The sequence below is a fragment of the Fringilla coelebs genome (assembly GCF_963513975.1).
Source record: "Fringilla coelebs genome assembly, chromosome: 20".
NCBI lineage: Eukaryota > Metazoa > Chordata > Aves > Passeriformes > Fringillidae > Fringilla > Fringilla coelebs.
Genome location: NC_140046.1, coordinates 898,467 through 916,252, shown reverse-complemented (window position 1 = coordinate 916,252; position 17,786 = coordinate 898,467). Strand labels below are relative to the sequence as shown.

At 46.6% G+C, this 17,786-nt stretch overlaps 1 protein-coding gene across 6 annotated transcripts in view; it reads right to left on the bottom strand.

Annotated features, from left to right (window-relative positions):
• Positions 1 to 17,786, bottom strand: part of NF1 (neurofibromin 1) — a 72,846-nt gene continuing 55,060 nt past the window's right edge. For 3 of the 6 annotated variants that reach the window (XM_084219300.1, XM_084219302.1, XM_084219303.1), the window contains 19 exons: positions 17,405 to 17,545; positions 16,915 to 17,194; positions 15,586 to 15,800; positions 15,352 to 15,413; positions 15,109 to 15,223; positions 14,169 to 14,270; positions 13,151 to 13,291; positions 12,680 to 12,806; positions 11,995 to 12,126; positions 11,328 to 11,463; positions 10,430 to 10,587; positions 9,456 to 9,578; positions 8,648 to 8,775; positions 8,083 to 8,183; positions 7,482 to 7,624; positions 7,327 to 7,373; positions 6,494 to 6,710; positions 5,422 to 5,472; positions 1 to 3,794 (listed from right to left, as the gene is read on the bottom strand). In XM_084219300.1, coding sequence (XP_084075426.1) covers positions 3,652 to 3,794; positions 5,422 to 5,472; positions 6,494 to 6,710; positions 7,327 to 7,373; positions 7,482 to 7,624; positions 8,083 to 8,183; positions 8,648 to 8,775; positions 9,456 to 9,578; positions 10,430 to 10,587; positions 11,328 to 11,463; positions 11,995 to 12,126; positions 12,680 to 12,806; positions 13,151 to 13,291; positions 14,169 to 14,270; positions 15,109 to 15,223; positions 15,352 to 15,413; positions 15,586 to 15,800; positions 16,915 to 17,194; positions 17,405 to 17,545 — 2,562 coding nt within the window. In that variant the 3' untranslated portion in view covers positions 1 to 3,651. Of the gene's footprint in view, positions 3,795 to 5,421; positions 5,473 to 6,198; positions 6,297 to 6,493; positions 6,711 to 7,326; positions 7,374 to 7,481; positions 7,625 to 8,082; positions 8,184 to 8,647; positions 8,776 to 9,455; positions 9,579 to 10,429; positions 10,588 to 11,327; positions 11,464 to 11,994; positions 12,127 to 12,679; positions 12,807 to 13,150; positions 13,292 to 14,168; positions 14,271 to 15,108; positions 15,224 to 15,351; positions 15,414 to 15,585; positions 15,801 to 16,914; positions 17,195 to 17,404; positions 17,546 to 17,786 lie in introns of all 6 variants that reach the window. The other 3 variants (XM_084219301.1, XM_084219304.1, XR_014616656.1) reach the window with 2 other exon arrangements.

The following is a 17,786-nucleotide window of genomic DNA, read 5'->3' as shown; positions in this document are numbered from 1 at the left end:
ACAGGGTGAGTGTGTCGGACACAGCTTCTGGTTTAAATGATGGAATGCACCAGCAGGAGGGAGGAGGAGTAGTTAACAGTTACTAACACTAGAATAATCAAATTTGTATGTTATACATATACAGCAACTAACTGCTTTACAAAAAAAGCAAAATAATACAATATATTGTCACATGTATTTACAGTGTAGTAAATATACTTTTCTGTCAAATTTTACACAAAACCTATTTACAGGTGAATATACTGCATAAAAAAAAAGGTGGGACCAACACTCTGAGTGACTGTCTGTGGTTTGTTGCATAACAATAGGACGTGCTTTGTGACTTTGGAAAAAATTAACCTTAGAATGAAACAAAAAGCCCTAAAGCCTACAACTTGGGTCAGGTCAGAGCCAGCCCCGGCACGTGCCAGGGGCTCAGCCCTCGAGACTCAGTGAAATGTTCCCTGTCCTGGGAAACCTCATGCACGGGAAAGCAGAAATGTCAGCATCATTACAGGTAGGTTATGCACTATTCAAATACTACTGAGTTATCTTTAAGTCAGGGAAAATACAAACACAAACAGAATGGTAATTGTCTTTACAGTACTGAGCTGTGGTCAGTGTGGGGCAGGGAACGGGCTCTGAGCCAGGGGTCACACACGCTCCCCGGGAGGGTGTTACGTGGTCCACGTGTTCCAATCGGATTTTTCTGAATTTTAAGTTTTCATGTCAGAGCACAGGGACTCTGGGGCTGCAGCTCCAGCCCTGCAGCAGAGCCTGGAGCAGCAGAGCCTGGAGCAGCAGCCACTGCCAGTGGCCCATGGGTTGCCTGGAGCACAGTGGCACTGGGGACCCTGGGAGGGGCTCCTGTGTGTCAGGTCAGGGCTCACACCCACACTGTCACCAGCAACAACCTGCTGGTCACCAGAGAACAGAGCAACAGATGGAAAAAGGATGGAGCAGCCCGGGATGGGAGCAGAGCTCCCTGGGGTGGAATGGGATGGAGAGTGCTCAAACAGGGAAAGAACAAAGGAAGGAGGATGTAAGAAAGAAAAAGAGGCAAATCCCAGCAGTGGCTGCTGGAGGGAGCGGGAGAGCGATGTAGTGACAGTAAGGCACTCAACAACTAATTACTGATGGGAGTTTAATCATTACACAAAGGCCATGGTTCCCTGGGAGCCAAGCACAAGCTTCCCGAGCACCAGTACTAGGAGACAATGTTCCTGTCTATCAGGGCACACACGATCCCAAATTCAACCTTGGCCATCAGCAGTCCTTACACCTCAAATCACCTGTTACCTGACAGAGGTGTCTGATACCTCTGCTCTGTCGGAGTCCAGGCCCTCTCACTGAACCTCTCACACAGGGAAAACTCCAACCAACTCCTTCCAGGAAAGAGGAAATTCAGTTTTGTTCACTGACTTTACGAAGAGACCATTTTTTCCAGCTGGGACTGAGAGCCTGGAGTACTCCTCACAGGGAAGGTGACTTTCATCCCTGTCCCTCGGCTCCCACATCTCTGTGCCGCAGAGAACACAGCAGTTCTGATGGAGGGACACTTCTGACGTGGGCGATGCGGAACAGTGAAGGGCTTGCTCTCTGCCCAAAGTCAGTCAGGCAGGTTCCTCTGGAATTACTGTTCCTGTTTGCAGCAGACCTGCTCATATGAGAAACAACTAAAAACAGCACACCACCTTTACAAGAGGTTGTTTTCCTCCTACATACAAATCCTCAGGCTTCTACAATTCCTTGTCCTCAGCAAAACGGGAAGGGCTGGAACCAGCTCGACTGAGCACAACCCAGTGCAAACCCCAGTGACACCAGGGGTGGCTCCTCACAATCTGAGTTGTGAGATGACAATGGTTTCTAACCTGGGGACCCCAAACACAAGGCTTGAGCCCCTGCTCTGTCCCTGAGGCCAGCTCAGCCTCATGGCCCTGCTTAGACTCCACTCTGTGTCACCAGTGACTGCGTTCCTGCCCTGGCGCCTGCACCACCCGAGTGAGGGGATTTGGTTAATTGCACCAGTTCATCTTTCTAGCCTGTTTATTCCATGACTGCTAATTCTAAGTTTTCCTCTTGTTTTGGCAAACTACTTGCATATGAAGTTTTGCGTTCATAGTTTTTCCAGGACTGTAAACAAATTAAAGAAATTGTTATTTTATGAATCAATACAATAAAGGTATTTTTATTTACATAAATGTTACAATGTTACTGTGTGGATACATGGGAATTATGTGCTATAGCAATAAACTGGAACCCTTAATTGTACCATTCTCTAATAATTTAGCTGTGGAGTTTGATTTACTGAAAGCCACTAACGATTGCACTGGAGGACTGGCTTTTACCTAATGGATATACTTTTTTTTTCCTTTAAAGCCACTGAAGGACTGTTAATTCCTACCCCAGCAGAGGGATCTGACACCGGGAAGCGGATCTGTTTCTGAGCAGGATCTGAGTGAGCCCCCGGGGACACAGCCCCTGCCTGGACCCCAGCTGGCCGTGACTCAGACACCCCGCGGGGCACTGGCACCCACAATGGGACCAGCCCCGGGACCGCGGCCGCAGGCACCGGGCACCGGCCCCTCCCCGCCAGCTGTGCCTGACTGCCAGCGCAGCCCTGACAGCCACGGCAGCCTCAGGTTTGTGTGAGCCCCGCAGGAGCCCTGAACCCAGCCTGGGAGGGGACTGCGCCCCCGCCAGACCGCCCTGGGATCGGACACAGTGTCAGTTAATTTAAATTCATGTACCTTGAGCAGACGTGGCTGTTTCTGTCCCTGCTCAGGCAGCGCAGGGGCAGCTTTGCCACACGCTATCCCCCAGAGCCGGGAACGAATGCATCCCATCTTCCCTCCATTCCCCACTGGATATTCTGCTAGGAGCTCTTGAAGGTGCACATTGTTGGGAAGGGCAGAACTAAAGCAGGTGCTACAATGACAGCTCGAGGCTCAGTTCCCAGGGATTTTCCCCTGTACAGCTTCTTCAGGGAAGATAAAGTACAGAAGTACAGCCAAAGAAAAAAAAAAAAAAGCTTTGGGAAAAAAGCCAGTTTGTCCAGTCTGGTCCATGTACAGTCCAAGTGTGTGAAGCTTGGTCTGGGGAATGAGGGACTCCTGCAGCCTCCTTTTCCTCTCCCCTTTATTGCTAATTACCTGAAATTTAACCTAATCCACCACTTCTGTTAGCTCCTTGTACTGTAGCTGTCATGAACATCTCAGTGTGGTAAAAAAAAAGTACACAGCTAGAATCTTATAGGTTTGGATTAAAACCAGGGTTAGAGAAACTTCCCCGGCTCAGGAAGCCACTACTACCTTGAGGCGTGCAAACAGGGTTAAGGATCAACACTTCCCTTAGGAGGAACACCTGAGGCCAGAGCAGACATGGCAGGGCTGGGGAATGGCTTTGGATTCGAACAGGACACGGCTCTGCAGCGCTACAGAACTCCAACCTCGCCCGGGGCACACGCGTGGCTCTGAACACGGCTGGAGCCCAGCAGGGGGATGAAGGAAGGTGTTAACTCAGGCAGTGGGTCAGGAGTTGATCATCTGGCAACGCGGCTGGATGGTATCTGTACAGGTCAAGTGCAGCATCACACCCGGTGGAGGGCCCTTCGCGAGGGGGCGCGCGTGTCAGTCAGGTCCAAAAATAAAAAATAAAATTAAAAAGCGACAATCACACGATCTTTTTGATGCTGTGACGCTTGAAGCTGCCGGCGCTTCGCTGCTTCTGCACTTGGCTGGCGGAGCCGTGGCGCATCCTCCCGCTGTTGGCGTGGCCGGCGGTGGGCGAGAGCTCCACGTTCTCCTTGTCGATCCCTGCGGAGACACGAGCGCGGCGCTGAGCCCCGCTGCCGGCAGCCCCCGAGCCGCCCGGGCCGCTCGGCCGCGGGGATCCCGGAGGGGCGGGTCCCCCTTGAAGGCCCGTCCCCGCCGAACTCCGCCCGCCACACCGCCCGCCACCGCCGGGAGGAGTTTAAAAAGAACCAAACACGATTTGTGGCAGGTAAGGGCTGCAGCGCCGCTCGCTCCTGCCCTCCAGCCTGTGGGGCCGGCAGAGGGCAAAGGGACAGTAAAACCAAGAAAACTTGGCTGTCCTGCTGGAAACAAGTCTGCTTAAGTGAAGGAAGGAGGAAAACACAAAACAAACCACCAAGCTGGCTCTTAATGAGTAAAGAAGCAGTTTCCAAAGGAGGGTCTTGAAAGGACACAGGCACAGAGAAACTGAGGCTGGGACCCTTCATGAAAACTGTGCTGAGGTTCAGCCCCACCAGTGGCAGGAAGAGGCTTGTGGGGCTCAGGATGAGAATGGCACCAGACAAGTTTGTGCCCACCAACTTAGACCTTCTGAGAAGCTTTGCATGTCCTCTGCAGGATCTTGTCCTTCAGAGCAAAACTCTGTTATGCTTTGCTAAAAGCCTCCCATCAAACAAACCTCAAAACTGAAGTGCTTTAGTGAAGACCCCACGCTGACACAACACCACCACCCAACGCCAGCGTCAGAGCCCTCAGCAGTGGCTTTGGGCACTGTCACTGCACACCCAACAGCCCAGAGCTGGGCTAGGTGCACAGGTGCTCCTGAGCAATTGCTGCTCTTTATGCTGACTCTGCTGTGAGTTAACCCCTGCAGCAGCCTCTCCATGTAGCTGCCTCACTGTCTGGTGAGTGCTCACCAACACCTCACACCCATGGACAGGTGCAGCACCAGCAATGAAGAGCAGGATGGGTGGTTTTATGCAAGAGGATAAACTACAATCAGCAGCAAAAATTAGGATGTCTGACAGGAAATAGAAAGGTTAGAACAATGTGCTGTTATTTTAAGTGACATATCCACAATTATGTGCAAGAAATTAATTGGTGTTGGCATTAGTGAAAACAAAGAACACCTTCCATACTCAGCACAGGAACAATGTGAGGGCTCCAGCCAGAGGCTGCACCTTTCTCTCCTTGTGTGGGTGGCAGCACAAAACTCCCAAACTATGCTGAGGACAGGGACAATCCATGGGCATGAGCGAAAAACCCTCTTGTGCAGCTTTCTCTTACTTCTCCACACAAAGCAGAAATGCAGAAGGGTGCAGCTCCCGATTTACTGCCCCACTGTCTGCTGCAGTTTAGTCCAAACTCGTGTCTGTCTGTCCATGTGTCCCTGCAGTCAGAGCTGAGTCCTGGCCAATCTAAGGAGCTCACACCAACCAGTTCATTTTAGCTTCACACGTGCAGCCAAGTGATTTCCATATTAAGCATCCCTCGTTACCAGATTTATTCTGAAGGCTGTGGGTGACTTTGTCTGCTCTACCACTGGGTATTATTGGCATCCCCCAAGAAATGCACCAGCTTAGCACTTGCTGAAGCCATTCCCGTGTCAGAAACTGCTCCTCATGCCACAGCCCGGCCCTAACGCAGCTCAAGCAGCATTTCGTGCAAATATGATGAAAGAAGAGAGTACCTGGATGAGGCAGCTGCATGAAAACTGCAGACTTAGAGCAAGGCAGAGAAGCTTCACAGACACAGAATGAAAGAAATAAACATAAGTGAATAATGTCCATGAGACTGGGAAGTGGAGGGAAAGGAACAGAGATGGTGACAGACAAAACATTTATAAACAATGATCTGTATAGTTGTTTCCAGATGCAAGAAATGAATTTTTCATGTATGTGGAACTTAGTATTTGTAGCCATAATAAAAAAAACTCACTTGGCTGAAAATATTTCTTTTAACTGAGCGCTGCTGAACACGTGGCCTTCACACTGGTGTTTTAAATTTAATTTCCAAGTAAACAGTGCTCAGAGTGCCAGCAGTGTGTTGTTTCAGACTCACTATTAACCTGAACAAGTTCCCTAGTTCCCTGTTTGTGGAGACTCTTAACCAGCCTTTGACAAAAGCCATCTGTTTGCACAGCACTTGGAAGGAATGTTTGACGAGTTGGATTAATTCCTTCCTCTCAGCTTGTAAAGGAAGAGGGAATGGAAAGTGGGGCAGAAGGAAGGAGGACATTTACAGAGCAAAATGCTTCTTTCCCTTGCAGAGAGCCTAATCCTACACCATCCTTGGAAAGGAACTGCTGGAGCTGCCACTGCTGCTGTGTTCCAAATGGAAAGATGCTGTCCAGAATGTCCTTCCACACTGACAGCAAGGTATGTTCCCAAAGAAACCCCTGTTCCCAAATAATTCCAACAGCCCTGCCTTAATCCTGCTGCCACTCTGAACCCTGAACAAACCATACCAGTGCCTGTGAGCCAGGGATCCCCTGCAGGGCACATGTTCCAATATAGGTGTTGCTGTTCTGATGCCCTTAATTCTCTTCCCTTCTCATGGAGTGACCTGGGAGACAATTTTTGTGCTGGATAAAATCCAGGATCTGAATCACAGGGTAACAGCTCAGGAACAATTTAATATTCGTTTGACTCCACAACACACCAATGTTTGACACATAAACGCATCCAAAGAGCCAACGAGTCTCCTAAAGCAGGAAATTCCCCCATTTCCCCCACCCAGATGGTACCAGAACAGGCACTGACCTGGGGAGTGCTGGGAAGTGGCAAGTGAGGTCATGGAGTTGGAGAGGTTGAGGTTTGCAGTGATGCTGAGCTGGCTTTGCACTGCTGGAGGATATGGAGAGGTGGGGGTCAGGAGAGATTCTTCACTGGTTTCCTCATCAATTCCAGGCAAATACGTGTCAATCAAGGCATCAAGGAACTTCACTATGAGCTCAGCATAGTCTGGGATTTGGGTTTGCTGTGGGAGATGGGGGGAAAAAAGATTGTTCTTTCCTTTGTCAGTCTGAGCTTTGCTCCAGAGCTCACTCTCAAGTCCCACTGTTTTGCCTGCAAATTTTCAAGAGCATTTGATGTATCTGTAAAAACTCATTTGTGGCATTGTCCAGACCACTCTAAATGTACACACTGCAGACCAGGTGTCAGTGTGATCTCAGTGTGTGGGAGCCCAGGGCAGGAAAAGGGGCTGCAGAGCCCCTGCCCCAGCCCCACACTTGGCCACCTCCCTTGGTATGACTGGACACACAGGCAGTGCTCCACTGGCTCTGCTCCAACACAAAATTTAGCATCCTGGAATCATCACTCTTACCAAATTAACCCCTACCCTGTCAGATACATGCAATGAACTGACCCTGGGAGCAGGAAAAGCTGCACTCACACAGCCGACTGCTTTTACCCCACTTTGGTAACTTATCTATCACAGCACCTGCTGCAGGCCCAGGGCTGGTTTTAGCCCTGGAGGTGCCCCTGATGCTCTCTGCTCACTCATATGAGAATGATGCTCCTTATGAGCATCTTTGCTGCAGCACCAACGTGCCCAGAAAGGCCAAACAGCCCAGACCCCACAGAGCTCTTACCTTGGAGAAGGGGCCAGCAAACCTCCACAGCCCATTAAATCCAAAACCTGCAACAACAAAGGGAACACCACCATGAAAGCCCAGCTCTCACCTGACAGAGAACAGAGAGTGCTCCCAGTACAGCACTTTTTTTTAAAAAAAGGAAAAATATTTACTCTGTAGATAGGACGTTTGGTATTGGGGTGGGGACTCCTCATGATAGACAACACTCTGCACAATCCCGTGAATTGGATTCAACAAGTTTGGGTCCTGGCACAGCGATAAAAGGGTATTGATCTTGGAATCCAATAAATTATGCCTGAAGAAAGGAAAAGTGGTTTAGTGTTTGGTCATTAAACAAAATAAACCTGTAGTTCCCAACTGACTTTAGCAACCAGCATTTCAGGCGGGATTTTTGTCCCAGCAGTGATTTTAGAACACAATTCCCAACTCTGTTCCATGAGAACTCTAATGATGTGCTCAGGTCAGTTTGTGAACACCTGCTCACCTTAACTTCTGACAGCTGGGTTTCCTTTACACATATTCACTCCAGCAAAACTACAACAGGTGTCTAAAGAAACACCCAAAGAGCACTTGCACTAGGCTTTAAATCAGATTTGAAACACCTGGTGTACAAATTAAAATCAACCAGCATGGACAGACTGCAGCCTGTAACCTCCACATAAGCCAGGGCCTTGCAGATGCTTGTCCTGGACCAGAGACCTCTAAAGAAGAGCCAGGTACAGAGTTATTGTAACCAGAACTTCAGGTACTCACACAACAGGAAAGACCTTTGGGAAGACAACGCTGGCTTCTGCTAAATACTCGTAGAGGATGCGCTGGTCGAACTCGTCTGTGGTGTATTTCACCAGCGTGGCCTGGCAGGGAAGGAGCTGTTAGTGCACCTGGGTGGTTACAGCCTTTGCTTAAAGGGTTTAAGATTTCTGACTACCAGAAAGCAGTGCTAGAAAAGATTGATTAATGTTTCTGTTGAGAAACAACAGAACCAGTTGTCAACAATTTGTCTTTTGCCAATAAATGTATCTCATCATTTTTTTACACAAGGAGTCTTTCTGAATTGTAGCTGGAGTGGGAGCTGCAGTGGTACAGCTGAAGAAAGTGCTATCAGACTGCACCTCTGACTAGTTAATGACTTTAAACTGAATCATCCTGGGATTCCAATAATTTTCATTTCTTTTAAACTATAATGTATTAATAACCTTTTGTTATACAAAATAGTTTATCATAAACTCAGCAGGAAAAACTCCAAGGAACATGTTTGTTTTTCTAGGAGTTAAAAGGACATCAGAAAATAGCAGACAACAGGCAGAAGAAAGCTTACAAGAACTGTAAGCAGCAGTGCTTGAATTTTTGGGTCAGTCAGAACTTCTTCATCCAGGAGGACATTTGACTCTGAAACGGAAACTTTCCGGAGGTGTGGGTGCTGCTGTGGAGATATTCTCTGGGTTTCTGCCAGATAAAAAAGAGCAACTCATCCAGGGCAAAATAAAACCAAAGCAAGACAGAATCAGGTTCTGCACACTGGAGTCAGTCACGTGCAAACCTCAGAGTTCACCGGTCTCGTCACAAAGGTCAAAGCAACGACTGCGCTGTAGTGCAGCAGCACCGGACCACTACATGGGATGTGTTATCAGATGGCAAACAACAACCCCAATTTCCTCTTCAGTGAAATACAGGCCCAGGGGTGTAAGTACCAAATTTAGGGTCAGGCAGATACAAGAGAAGAACCCTGGTCTTGCATTGCAATTGGGGGTGAGGGCACAGGAAGCAGATGGGGGAGAAGATGAAGAGAGGCATTCCAGGCATCAGCTCACGTTCCATCTCCTGCAGGAATTTGCAGCTGGGGCTTATTAACTTATAGAAGGCCAAATGCTATTTATTTCATTGCACTCTATATGCAGTCCTTTAGAGCTGCCCCTGATTCTGCACCTGTAAACTGAGCAGCTCCAGTGCAGCTGCCAGAGATATGAAGGCTGCACCCTGCAGAAGCCATTGCTAAGAAAAGTGCTTCTCCCTTACCTTGGAGTAACCTTGGTAAGTAAACACTGAATTTAGAAATAGTCCTTTGTATGGATATACAAAGCGTTTACGATTAGTATGGTTCTTAAAATGTTAGTCCTGTGTCTCACCCATTTCATAATCATTTTCGGCTACTCTCCTCATTTTGGGAGGCGTTGTGATTCCAGATTCCATGTCTTGCCTTTTAGGAGCCTTTGTGTCCGATATCAAATGGTCAAAACTTTTCCTTGTACCTAAAAACAATTTATCAAGCAATTAAAAACATTAAACCTAAATCCATACTCTTAACTTCTTCTGGTTTTCTGGCCAAGCTACTCCCCTATCTACCATGTGTTGACAGGAATCTGTGGACCTTTTCACCATTTTCAGGGATGGGACAGAAAATACGATCACACCATGCCGCTCTCCATCACAGCTTCCAGAGTGCTTCACAATACACAGGAGGGAGCATGCAATTAGTCAGGGGGGCATGCCATGGACTCCTGGCCCCCCACACACAATACACATGCCAGGACATGGTTACTGAAAAGGAAGCAGGAAAGGGCTGGAATGAAGGAAATGCCCCTGTTCTTCCACCTGTGTAATGCCAAAGGGCTTCCACAAGTTCTGCAAAGCAACTCAGCTTGTTCCTCTGATACACGAGTTTGTTGTAAACATGATGCACTGAGAAGCCATGAGTACAAATCAGATTGTTTACACACATCTACCATGTTCTGGGACCATCTCCTCCAGCCCCAGCCAGAGCACTCAATGGAGCAGCTAAAAATCCACTTCCTGGGTTTGCTGGAGAGGGCTGGGAGCACAAAACTGGCACTAGGCACCTTCAGAATCTGGAATATCTTGTTTTCTCCACTTCAACATGCACATCTTGAGCATCGCTCTTGCTCCCCCCCATCATGGCCAAAAGAACTGAGTCCTCTTCAACTGTCCAGTGCCCTGAAATTTGCATTTTGCAGAAACTGCATTTATTCCTCTCAATCAGGAATAAGCCCTTAAAGCCAGAACTAATACAAGAACATTTTTCTCCAGTAACGCTTCCCAGGGTTTTCTGTAGACAGATCAATAAATTAGTTATGTTAATAACCTAGAAGCTTTTTAGTGTTGGCTTGTGAAGGCTGCCCCATGTCCAAGCTCATGGATTTCCGGGTGCGAGGGCTGATCTGTCCCACAGTTGGGTAACTGGCAGCCAGGTGTCTGTCTGACCCCTTGGGGGATGACCAGGGCTGGTGTTCCTTTAGTGTCCTGAAAGTGCAGAGAAATTCAAGTAAGAAAATCTTAAAACTATGCTATTTGGCAGAGGTTTTTCAAGCAGCCAAAGTATCCATTCTTAAACCCATCTTTCCTACCCGGTAATTTCCCCAAAAGACATAATAACAAATAGCTATTACTTTGCTTGCAAACACATCTGAGCTACTGAAAACAAACAATCTGATGTGAATGTGATGCTGAAGGGATAAAAAATAAAGCCACGAAAAGTACACAAGCAAATAAGCCTATGGGGTAAGATAAAATATATTTAGTAATCAGCCACTCCAATCTCAATGCTAAAAAGAGAGATCATGAGTGAAGCGCTCCCTGTTGAGGACACAGGCTCTCCTTGGCACTTCCAGTTGATTTCCTGGCAGATCTCTCTGGCTGCACACAGGCTGTAACAAGGTGTCAAGGTTTCCCAGTGGCACAGACAGCTCTATGCCCTGGAGCTCTTAAAAGCACAAACCAAATGTATAAATGAGATAAAATCAGGTCTTGTAGAAAGATTTTAGCAAAAGGTTTAACAGCCTCCAGAGCAGTTAAGCTCTAAAAATTAAATCTATACAAATTGCACATCCAAATTTCTGTGACTCCTGACCCCAGCGTAAGAGCAAATTGCTCAGGAGCCACCACAGCCCATGGACTCAGTGCTATCAGTGGGGCACAGCTCACTCACTAAAGGAGCCAGGCTCTGCAATGTGGGTAACTGATCTAAAAGTGAGACAACCAACCTATAGCTAGTGTCACTGTGATGGATGGGGTATGTATCCATGGGAACATTTTCCATTGAAACGTCTGTCAGCAAGAGAGACTTCCTGTGCTTGAGGCTGCAGCGGCTCCGCACCTCCTCCGACACCGTCAGCAGGGCTGCAAAGACAGACAGACAAGGGAAGGGAAGGGAAGGGAAGCTTTCCCCAGCAGAACACAGTGAACAATGAAACAATACTCCAGCCATACGTGTGTACATTTACATCAACACCACTGAGCTGCAGTTACACCTTAGGAAATGTACAGAACAAAAGCAGGTCATTTAAAAAGAATTCTGTTTCCCATCCAGTTACAATGACAAGATTTACAAATTTGCCCTCACATGGTCACAATTTCTATGTCCAGACCACTGGAAACTTGAAGGCTGTCAGGCATACACTGGAGTACTTACACCAAGAAACCTCCAGCCTCCCTGAAGAAGTCCCAAAGCTGCAGAGGATGTGCTGTGCTGGCAAAGCCCTCAGTCCCCAAAAAGCCTTCCCAATGTGCCTACCCTGACCACACTCCTGTCCACCAGTTACAAGTTTTCTTTGTGCTGGTACAACTTTAACAACCTGAACCTGAAGGAATTCCACAATAATCCAGTCCTTTTCAGTCAGCTCAGACTGGAAAGGAGGTTTGGTTCATTACCTGCCAGGTAAGCCACGCTCTGGGTGTTCACCTCGAACTTGTCACAGTTCCTGTGTTTGTTAACCAGAGCAAGGAGTGTGTGCAAAATCCTCACTGTTCTTGCTACAGTGGTAGGGGAAGGATGCCTGTACCCTAAGAAACAAAAGACTGTATTTAATTTCTGAATCCATATTTATGAAGCACTAATGTTTTGAAAGCATTTATAAATATTTTCCAGCACGTTCTCAGACATTCCATCTCAAGGGTAAGAGAGCGCAATGCTACCAGAAATGGCACATTTAAGACTAATTCTTTCTACCCCTCCCCTCAAAACTGCATAATTTCAAATGTCTGTGCATACATTATATCTGTTATCTCACAAATCAATCTTCTAAAAAACACAGTGAGCCTGAGCACAGGCAAACAGGGAGAGACATTCTTGGAGGAAGAAGTAAAAGACTGCAGCAAATGAAGCTCTACACCCTGTGACAGTTCAGAACTTTCAGCAGCAGCACTAAAGACCTTCACAGGAGACATATAAAGGAAGTCTGGTGAAGTCCTTTAATCCAAGAGTTTTTAATTCTGTACCTACTCTGTAATCCAAGTTACTCAAAATCCATCACTAAATGTGGCTCCTTTATCCCTTGACTTGTTTTTATTCCTGAAGTAAGAGCCATCTCAAACAAAGAGCAGTATGCACTCTTACCTTTCAGGAGATGTCCCACTAGTGCAAAGTTAAAGTTGGAGTTGAAATTTAGCCCAACAAAATGATCCATCTGCTTGCAGTGCCATTCAAGTGGTCTCCTGATCTCCATGAACACTTCTTCTGGGCTCTGACCCACAAAAACAAAATACAAGAGCACCTCAGCTGAAGTTACTCAGGACATGGCAAATTTGTTGGGTTTTTTGTTTAAGTGACAGAACAGTTCTTTCAAAGGCTACAGGAAAATATCAAACACTTTCTCACAGATCACATCTGGACATTTCTGTTCCAGTTTCCAACAGAGTAAAGACAACTTCTCTCCACATCTTTATCTGTGGATATCACCCGAGTGAAACAATTTCCAATGCAAATTCAGGTTTAGTTGCTTAGCAAGTGTTGACAAGGAAAAAGCTGGGGTTTTCCCCCTTTTCTGTCAGCTCTGACTGCTGCCACGAATGCAGGCTGTGGGCTCACCTTGTCGTTGAACACGCGCAGGCTGTCCAGGGTGTGCAGGTTCTGCTCCAGCAGGGCTGTCCCTGCTGAGTACAGGTTCACCTCATCCAGCTGCAGCACAGCCATGGCCACCCAGAACAGAGCCTTGTGCATAGGGGAGTCCTGCAGGGAGAGAAAGAGCCATCACTGCCCTTAGGGTCAGTTCCTGCAGGCGATGGAACAACCAGGACAGAGGGGAGGGTCTGTCGCCCTTGTAGCAGGTTTTGTCCTCAGCCACATCCATTCCAAGGGAACAGATGCTCACATGGACCCGTTAATGCGCTTCACAGGTGAACAGTAGAAAGGAAATTAATGTCAAGCCTTGTTTGCACCTCCCAAGCCATTTCTGCTCACCTCCATCCCTTCCTTGCTCAGTGTCAGACCCACATGGCCCTGTACCAGCCGGACCAGAAATGGGTCTGTGGTTCTCCATCTGAACAGGGACTGCAGCTCTGAACACAGGACTGGCCAAGCATTTCCTCATCAAAATCAAAAGCACACACAGGAGGAACTGGCATTCAGCACATCCTGGGTCCCTTGAGCAGAGCTGTTTCCAGAACAAGTTTTACTCACCACCAGGAGCTCTTTGTCCCTGCTGTGCCCCTGGTGTGCTCTGAGGCAGGAGCCTGGCAGTGACCCTGGCTGGCTGAAGGAGCAGCACCCACATGTGGCCATTCCCCCGGCATGCAGGGCAGCAGCAGCACACACAGCTAAGGGCAGCACTGGAGCCTTGTGGGAGGAACGGGCACAGCCTGGGCACAGCCTTTGCCCAGCTGCCAGGGCCCCGCTCCGGGAAGAACAGAACATTCCCAGCATTTCTCAAGCCTTTGCACTGGTCCCACAATCTGCCACACTTCCCATATGTGCTCCTTCCATGCATGAATCACAGTGAAGTGTGAACTTCAGAAACCCCAACATTTAACTTGTATTTCTGAGATCATACCCATAATCACAATTTACAAAATACATTCTCTGTTTATTCTAAAAGGCAGTGATTTACCTTGTTAAGAAGAGGCTGCAGCTTGGTAAGGGCTATAACTGTGGCTTCTATTAGAACTTGGCTATTATAATTATCAGGACCTTTTAAACAGCTCTCAAGTCCCTGTTTGAAAAAAGAGAGTAATTAAAAATACAACCATAATTACATTTTGCTTTGTAAAAAGAAGATCAAAGATCTGCACAATAACTGTTTTTCTCAATTACTTACAAAGTCTGAGTTCACTTTAAACCAACTCTCAAGAACTTTTCCAAATGGAGATTTAGACAGCAGAAATAAATGTATGACTGCACAATGTGTACCCTAAATCAGGCTGCAGGAGATTGTAAGAGCTGTAGAAAAGCTCTTTTATCATGTAGACACTATTCAATTAAAGTTTGTGTCTATAAAGCTCTAATGAAATGCTTAAAGGACACATATTTAGTACATTGTTCACCAGCTGTGGAACACAACCTGCTTTAGAATGACGGAACATCACTGTCAGGCCAGGCACCTGCTTCAAAGTTTTCTGACATAAATCAGCTCTTTACTATATTTACCTACCACACATGAGGTCATTCACTTCCTTTAAGAAAAAGGAAGCTGTGCATCAGCATCATGTGCATGCTGGTAAATGCCTTAATAGAAAATTTCTCATTTATTCAAATACTGACTGCTGGATCTACCTGTGTCAGGAATTTTAAAACTCAATACTGAGACCTACTGATACTCTAGAAATCACAGCAGTGATGGAACTCATTCAATTTAAATTCAGAAGCGACCAAATCCATTTAAATTCAGAAGCCTGGCCTACAGAAAGTGTATTTCCAATCAGTTCTATACAAGAATACACTAGAAAAAAATATTTATCCTAAAATTATGCCAAGTTCTATATTTGATGGGAAAATAAAGCTAAAAATAGCTACTTTATGAGTCACAAAGGAAAAGAGACAGACCCAACTACCTTGCTGAGAATTCGGATTATTTGTTTTATTTGTCCATGAGACACTCGTTTACTTATACAGCCAAAGACAACCAGTGCTCTTGGCTGCAGGGAGGGGTTGTACTGGAATGCAAACCTGTGAAGAAACAGAGCACATCGCATTAAACAACATATATACAACAAAATATATACATAACAAAAAGATGAGACTCTGGGTGTACTGCACAGGCAGGGAAGGCCCAGGGTTTGAAGTCTATGACTTACTTCTGAGCTAGTTCCGTCCACTGGTCCAGCCACTTGCACGTTGGAATATCCCTCATACAAGCCTAGAGGGAATTAGATTATTTGAATAGATGTAATGTGGAGAAAATGTGTTTGTACAACTGGGATTGTGCAGAAGTTTGGCTCTCAGAAATCAGCTGTTAACTGTCAGCAGGGAGGAGGCACCTCCCCTGCCCTTGCTGCCTGTCCCTCAGGGCTCACCCCATCCCCACACACCTCCATGATCTCCAGCAGGGCCTCGGTGACCGTCTCCAGCGAGGTGAGGGCGAAGGTCTCGCGCTCGTAGGAGCCGGGCGAGAAGGAGCGGTCGCGGTAGCTGGAGCGGAACGCGATCACCGCCGCCGACTTCACTTTGCTGATCCCAAACAACAAATAAAACTTGGGCAGAGAGAACTCAGTCAAGCTCAGCCTTAAAACTTGCTTGGTCTCCTCTGTTGAATAAAGTTGCACATATTAGATTTACACCGGGGACATTCAAACGCACATTCCCCCCCAGGGACACAGCCAAGGTCCTTGTGCCCATTCCAGCACTGCCCCCTTGGCCACTGCCCCGAGTCAGGCACAGCAGCTCTGCTCTCTGGCCCTGACTGCTGAAACCAGGCATGAGGACTGGATTCTAGAGACTCTACAGAGGAACTTGTGTAAAGATGTGGCTCTGTGTGTTCTTCTCACAGTGATTCAGAAAATGGAAACCCAGACTGTTCCTGCTCTGAAATACCGACAGAACTGGAAGTTCAAACTGCAGCAGACTCTGCTTTTGGCTCTGGCACTCACATGAAGAAATACACTTAAAGCAGAAGAAAATGATGGCCCTGCTCTGGCACTGACTATCTTTATAGTTCTGACCTTTCAGCTGATTTCAATGCACTTCAAACCCACTGTGTGAGCAGGAGGCTCAGCACCCTGTGCATCAGAGCACAGACACACAGACACCTCTGTGTGTGTGTGTGTGTGTGTGTGCACACCCACTCTCCCTGCTGATATGTACAGACATAAAATGAGAGACTTAAAAAAAAAGACAAGATCACAAAGATTTTGAATTTTTCTTCTTAACAAAATTCAGCCTGGTTTTATACATTGTGCTTCTGGGCTAAGAATTGCCAAATTGCTAATATCAATTATTTTAGGACTGCTAAAATACAGCAGTAGATAAAATACCTGTTTTAATACTGTAAGTTCACAATTCCCTTATGTAATTGGTATTTTTGTTACCAAGTTATGCAACCCTTCACAAGATATACATGAGCCAGTTTTAGCACAGATGTATTTTCTCCTCTGCCTTACCAGAAAATCACTGGTACTTTCTTCTCTTTTTCTAAAACCCATTATACAAACAATTTACATTATGCACCTGCTTTAAGTAAGATATTTTTCAATTCCATACTCATTTCTTGTTGATCATATCCTCATTCTGATTTGTATTCATGCTGAACTACAACCCACTTTTTTCAAACTCTCAGAATAGTTTACAGAGAAAGACAACTCAAATATTTGTTAAACAAATTAAGGAGCAACCAGCTCCATTGAAAATCCAAAAAAGCTCACCACTGAAGTGAAGCTGTGAACAAGTGCAAAGAGAGTGAATGATGTTGATGACGAGCCCGTGAGTGGAAGCTCTGAGGGAAAGGGGCCCCGTGGCCACCAGCAGAGTCACCACGTGGAAGAGGTAGGGGAGATGTGCAGCCACGTCCAGGGAGTTGTTGAAGGAGAGCATGAGCATGTACCGAGCCAGAATGGCAATGTCATCCCACATCAGGTGCTGCTCCAGCGTGGGTGTGGGGGACAGACAGGTCTTGTCAATGATTTTACACATCCTCCCAATCACCTGAAAAGAGAGCAACCATTCTGTTCTACTCAAATGGGGAGCACAGCTTAGAATTTCAGTAAAAACCATCAACATTTAACACTGAAATTACTCTACTGCTAGGAATCTATTTTATCATGGCTTTTGCATTGTTGCCTGCCCTGAGTTACCAGAAAGCATCTCAGTGTCACATTAGTAAGTTTGCTTGACACCAGTTTGCTTGACACTCACTTTGCTTGACACCAGTTTGACATTGCCAGAAGCCAGTGCTACAGCTGTGTCTGCCATCACCTCAGCTTTGATGGAGCCCAAGCCCCCCGTGGCACTGGTTTTGATGAAACTGTCCAGCACTACATCCAGGAGATCTGTTATCTGGCAGAGAAAAAGAGTCAGATTAACTCTACTTTTCCACAGTGAACCACCCTTTAAAGAGCAGTCATTCGTTTCTTTAACTGAAGATGCACAACTATCACAAACTGAACCATCCATTTGAGGGACTCGTTACCCTTTTGTCAAAAAACCCCATGTAAATTTTAGAAGCATAAAGCTGAATTCCATTAGGTTTTACTACCAGTGATTCAGAACTAGAAACTATAATTTAGCATTATTTTTA